The following is a 6,347-nucleotide window of genomic DNA, read 5'->3' as shown; positions in this document are numbered from 1 at the left end:
GATATGACTCACTCTCCTTCCTTCTACATGACAGCCCTGTTGCTTACCAAATGGGCCCTTGGCACCAAAACAGTGATGGGGGAGCAAATGGAGGTTACATATAAGCTGCTGCAAGGTAAGGGGCATTGCTCTGCATGCTTTCTCTGGGTTATTTTGTAAAAAGCCCACATGCTCAGACCTAACCTTTTTACTATTAATATATTTAAAGTATTTTTTAGGATTTGATGGATTTTAAATGCAGTGTTAGACTGAACCCAAAGCTCATTAGCTTTCAAAAGAGAGCCAGTACTGTGTGAAGTCCAATTCCAACTCTGAAATCCACTTTTGAGAGTGGTTGTTAGTAAAGGTTCTGCCAAAGACAGCCATCAAAACAATAGGGGACTGTGGTTGGACTTACCCTAACAAGCAGTTAATATCTGTACAACCAATTTCAGAACTAAGTTCTGACTGAAAACAGATCTAAAAATCACTTAATTAGCACCCATTTGTAAGCATTTAACATGGAAATATTTATTTGATGCATGGTTAACTTTATAACCAGAAATCCACAGCCCTATATGGTCTCTACTAGAAAATGGTAAAATATATGTTTGGTATTATATATGCTCTTCCCTATGAAGAGTGCTGTTATACTACTTAATTGCTGCTTTGACACAGGGAGTAAGAAGAGATTCTAAAATGTCCACTACATGTCCTACCATCTTGTAGAAGGACCAGCCAAGACAGGTGTAGATCTCAGACAATATTTTGCTAGTACACAAGCTGCTGGCAGCTTTTTGTAAGAGGTTCACTGCCTGGGGGAAATCCTCAGCATCCATTGAAGCCAAACCTAGTGGAGAATTCAGTTTAAGCCACTGAACGCATAAAACAGAATGAACACTCCATATTTAGCAAAGCAATAACATTGGATCCACGATCAAAGCAAAACTCCTGTAAGGGTTAGTTTATCCAAAAGTTATAATTGAGCTATACAGTGGGTGGAACCTGATGGACTTAATCAGCCCCCTGTCCTCTTATTTGACTTGATACACCAAAAGCAACATCTCCTGATAACTTTACATTTTCCAACTCCTCTTGTTGCACTCTCCATAAGGAAGGTTAGATTCAATATTCAACAGTAAGAATAAGACTTTCTCATATTGACCACAGCAGATGTAAATGTCAGGTGGTTTAAATCTACCAAAATATGGAATATGGGTTTTGGGTGAACAAACCCAATAAACGGGTTCTCTCTGAATGGAAAGCATACTTTGATGACAAAACTTTTTAAAAATTTGCAAATACTCTTGTACTTAGTATATGTTTTGTAAAAGTCATTGGAGGGTATGACATTTGACATTTGTGATGATGTGGATAAGAATCAACAGCACTTTAGCTCTGGCAATAAAGCTACCCCCTTGAAGAAAAGGCTGCTGGATGGACAGGTCTTTTATCATCCTTTGTTTAAAATATTATTATAAAGAAATTTAAAGTGTAAAATTGTTTCTGCCTGAAAAACTGGTCTGCCCTAGAAACCTGTGCCATAAAAGCATAATTCAAATTGTGATTTAAGCTAGAATAAATCTAAATGAATATCTGGTTCCTGAAAATCAAATTTAGTTACATTTTAAATTATAATATTTCTACACGTTCAAGTGGCAAATTTTTTCTCTGTTTGTCATTGTGGAGCTTTAAAGGTTTAGGTAACAAATAAGATCTAAAAACAGGTGTATATGTACAGTATCATACAGCATAGCTTCTATTCAGTTTTGTAACAAGGGCTAAAAGTTAAGGACTGATGTTACCAACGCCAAGTTAGAAACAGTAAATACATGCTTGAACATCCACTGTCCTAAAACCACAAAGACGCTGCTGAACAGGAGGGGTTACCTTGCAGAAAAGCAGCAGAGGTATACAGCATATCTTTTAAATGGCAGACACTCTGAAGAGTGTGAATTTCTTCCTCTGCCTGTTGAGGAACTTTCCATGCTTTGATCAACTCCAACAACTTGCATTTTCTATATGTCAAAGTAGGATCCTGTGGGGAAAATAAGAACACACTTCTTACCATACCATGATCAACAGTGTACTGTGACCTAGCTCCTAACCAAGAGGCTGCAAACAAACTGGTTTTATCTCCAGTGTATGTAACACGTTGCGCCTGGCCATGGCACCTTATACCCAGTTAACATTTATCTTTTATGCTCAAAAGCATGCAAAGCACTTATGAATTAGAACACATCTGTGTTCCATGAATATTCATCAGTTTAAAAGGTCTTATTTGTGGATAGAGGCTCCAAGGTTGTCATCCTTACCTGGGCAAAACCAGGTGGGTCACTGAACTATAAGTATAGAGAAGAAGTAATGGGTAAAAATGGAAACGACACTCACCAAAACCAGGTGGGTCACTAAACTATAAGTATAGAGAAGAAGTAATGGATAAAAATGGATACGACACTCACCAAAACCAGGTGGGTCACTGAACTATAAGTATAGAGAAGAAGTAATGGGTAAAAATGGAAACGACACTCACCAGAGATTACTGCATGAATCTGTTTATTGTACTTCAGCAGGCTGCATACATGAACACTGCAGAACTGATCATACTCACGAGTAAGGGCTGTTTAGTGTGAAATGCATCATGTTCCAGTATGCACCACGCTAAAGTACAACTGAAGATTAATACAGCAAGCTCTAGTGGGTGCCTTATCCATGTTTTTAGAGATTTCCCTATGCATGTTTAGATGTTATGCAGTGATAAGTTAAACGTGCACCTGTATAGCTGCAGTGGGCAAGAGTGAACCCACCTGGAGCAGTAACTTGCTATTAAATATTTACAGAAAATGTCATACTTCTCTCAATCCACTTGCTGCATGCTTATTGCAGATCAGCAACTCAGTAGGTAATGAACCAAGGGTGATGATGACATGCTCAGAGCATGCACCTTTGCAACAGTGGATCCAATATTTCTATCCCCACGGTTACGCTTTAAATACATTATTTATTTGAGCAAATATATATGATTCACCCAGCAGGTTCATGCACTAATGAGCAAGCATGGAGTAGTGGATCATTTCAAGTATAAAGAAAACTGTCCTCTCTCCACCCCCAGCCTGCCGACTACACAATCAAGGAGCAGCAGCAGACAGATGGGGTCATGCTGATGCTCCTATCTGTATGTTCTTTGTCATTTGCACTTGGTGCACCTGATTGGCTCCCAGTCCTGCCACTACGTGCGCTGCTGTACAGGGTATTATAAGAGGCTGATTTAGGCATTTACACTAGTTGAAGTAAAAAAAAATGCTTAAATGCATTAGTTCTCACTACTTCACCCCTACCAAACAAAGAAAAGCTGGGCAGGGCTGACAAGACTGTAGATTTAATGCAGTAGAGGCATTGTGTTGTCAGCTGAAACGGGAAGTTGGGAGCTCACTGGATTTCTGCCAGATTTATTAGGTATGTGAGGAAATGAGGATTGATTGCAGAGATGTACTAAATATATGTTTTTCCTTTTGTGCAGACATACACTTTAAGAGCATCCTGAAACAGTGATGAAATACTATATGTCGTGTAATTATGACATACCACCTGTCACCTGATGGAAACGTACCTGGTTAAAAAGGTGAAATAAATTCACCATAGGCTCCAGGAGATTTTCTGCCAGCCACAAGGCACCCTGCAATCCAGCTAATCTGTTCAAAGCAGAGTATGTGTCCTGAGGATGCCCTGCAGCGAGGACCTTCTTCCATAGCTCTGTGATGGTTGTTTCCCTCACCTCTCCCTGGCTCCTGGTCACAAGCACTGTCAGCAAAATGGAATATAGTTATACAGCATGATTGAGAGCCAGATACTGTCAATTTGAAAACAGTTTATAGAGGTGGGTCATTTATTAAGTGTACATGCGGCTTTTGTATTTCAGATGTGACAAACATAAGATAAAGATACATAGGTGTCACAGCAGGGTGTCAACACAATTTTTCCTCCATCTCTGTTGAATCAGAAAACATTAAAAGCACAAATGATACAAACATTATAAACTGCGAGTAGAAGTACAAGAACGTGGAAATGGGGAAAAAACTGTGCTTTACAGTAGTAGAATCAAAATTTCGGTAAAAAGCTCAAAATGGCTCCATTTAAACCAGCATAGTGCATGAACTGTAAGAATTCCTAAGAAACACGCATACCGCGGTTCATTCCTCTGACCCCTACATTACTACAGGACTCCGCAGTAAGGTAGGTGTGAGAAGAAAACCACAGCGTGCGGCAGTGGGACACAAGCATCCAACACTCCCAGAAGTGACAAATGCCAAAGGCACCGACAGAGGCTATAGTGCTGGAACAACGGGGGAAAGAAAACACAAGCCGTCTAAGTGGGGTTATAACAACTGCAGATTGAATTTCTTTACAGACCCAACAGGTTCTCTTTACCTCTTAACCCTTAAACCAAGAAAAATATCAGAACTCCTTTTGTGTAAATCTGTTTTGGGTCAGTGACAGCAAGGAAACTGACATTTCCATTAGAAGATTTAAGAAATGGGACAGTAAACTCCCAGTTATCCAGCACCCATGGGGATTGGTAGGTGCCAGATAACTGTTCGTTTCTGGTTGCTTTTGAGTTAATAGTAACTTTCAAGCAACCCACCGCCCCACAGCCCCTTCACCTGCCGGCTAACTTCCGCAGCCCACAAGTGAATGTAAGCAGCCGGGATCAACAGCCAGATTGTTATTGGCTATTTCAAATTGCAACAGCAGGCTGGCTATTGAAGTCCCACCTACCAAGCAGAGGAGCGGCCCTGAGAGAGAAAGTTCTCTCTCAGGGCCGCTCCTCTGCTCGGTGGGCAGAGTTTCAATAGGCTGCCTGCTATTGCAATCTGAAATAGCCAATAGCAGGCTGGCTATTTCTTCCCATTGTTTACATTCTGCTGCTGACCGTGGAATCTAGCCGCCGGCCAGCAGCATGCTGTAAACAAAGAATTTAATTAGCAACTAAATAAATGTAGTTGCTTACAAAAATTTTTAGTGTGCACCAAGGAACTGACATTTTGTTTAACATGCATCAAGCCACATTAAAAAAAGCAAAAAACATTTGTTTTGCCGGTTACTTGAGAGTGTCGGTTGCTTGAATGCCGGATAATGGGGAGTTTACTGTCATTCACAACCAAAAAGTTAATTTGTATAAAAATAAAACAATGGAACATTTTCAGATGCAGTTTAAATGTTCTGGTGGTGTTTGTCTAAAGCTCACAACACACGTTACAATCTGATAGTTATCGGTAGATTCAAAGGCGATCGCACTAAGTGCAAGAGCCGGTCTAAATGGATACAAAATGAGAAGATAGATTATGTAGGTTCTTGTACTACATGGTATTGGTAAATAAAAATGTAATTGCACAGTCAAATTGTAATGTGCGTAGTGACCATAAGGAAGATCCTATCTACAAATAAACTTTCTTTGAGCAATGACTGCTGCATTCAAAACTTCACTTTACTTGGCACCAACTGTCAATGAATATCTTCAGGCAGCTACAATTACCAACCTCGGCACAGGGCATTCTTCAGTTGTTCTTGATGTTCACAGAGAAATCCACCAGTTATATTAATGCGAATTAACAAAGTGTTGTACACAACTGTCAGCTCCAAGGGAAGGTTGTTGGCTGTGGGTGGTAAACCTGTGATAGGATGATCAGAAAAAAAAAGATAAGTACAATTGAAGGAGAAGCACCTGACAACATCATTTTATAAAGGAAATTCCACAAAAGATATTATTTTGCTAATGTGATGACAGAAGTATGAAATGTGCTGTGCTTCTAAAAATACTAGTTGCCTGGCTTTCGTACTAATATAATGGATTTCATTGTTTTTGAGTAATTGACAAGTATGTAGATTGAAAGTTCTGACTACACCTGTTACATGTCAATTCCCAGGGTTATTAATTAAATATATTGAAGTCATCCAGAAACACACATCTTTGTTCCTGACCAGGAGAGCTCTGCATCCCATCTTTGCTCCCCCACCCAGCAGTGACGCAGCCTTATCTCTAATTAAAGCAAAGAGCGGGTACCGTGCCAGGGAGAAATGAGCTGCTTGTGCTGTGAACTTTGAGGATGATTTGCATAACAGTATCTGCAGCTACAGAGATAAGTGAGGGCTCGTTTCAAAATTCAGTAACTTCTAGGAATATGTAAATTAGGGATGTTCAGATACCAGTGCTGATGCTTGGCATTGTCATGAGAACTACTGGGGTTGTAGAGGTTGCAGCTGTGACAAGGTCCTGGAGCTCCATCACTGTCCTAAAATCATTAGTCTGTATTGTTTTAGAACAACTGTCACATGATCCTGAAGAAAAATTGTATAGTAATTGTATCTGT

General features: G+C 39.9%; 1 protein-coding gene across 1 annotated transcript in view; it reads right to left on the bottom strand.

Annotated features, from left to right (window-relative positions):
• FANCG (Fanconi anemia complementation group G) overlaps positions 1–6,347 on the bottom strand; it is a 24,475-nt gene that overhangs the window by 15,745 nt on the left and 2,383 nt on the right. Inside the window, exons 3-6 of the mRNA XM_018560428.1 lie at positions 5,517–5,648; positions 3,557–3,780; positions 1,870–2,017; positions 699–829 (exon numbers count right to left, since the gene is read on the bottom strand). Coding sequence (XP_018415930.1) covers positions 699–829; positions 1,870–2,017; positions 3,557–3,780; positions 5,517–5,648 — 635 coding nt within the window. The remainder of the gene's footprint in view (positions 1–698; positions 830–1,869; positions 2,018–3,556; positions 3,781–5,516; positions 5,649–6,347) is intronic.

The sequence above is a fragment of the Nanorana parkeri genome, unplaced genomic scaffold (assembly GCF_000935625.1).
Source record: "Nanorana parkeri isolate BGI_ZX_2015 unplaced genomic scaffold, ASM93562v1 scaffold18, whole genome shotgun sequence".
NCBI lineage: Eukaryota > Metazoa > Chordata > Amphibia > Anura > Dicroglossidae > Nanorana > Nanorana parkeri.
The sequence above is the reverse complement of the archived record's forward strand: the minus strand, read 5'-3'. Positions and strand labels throughout refer to the sequence as shown.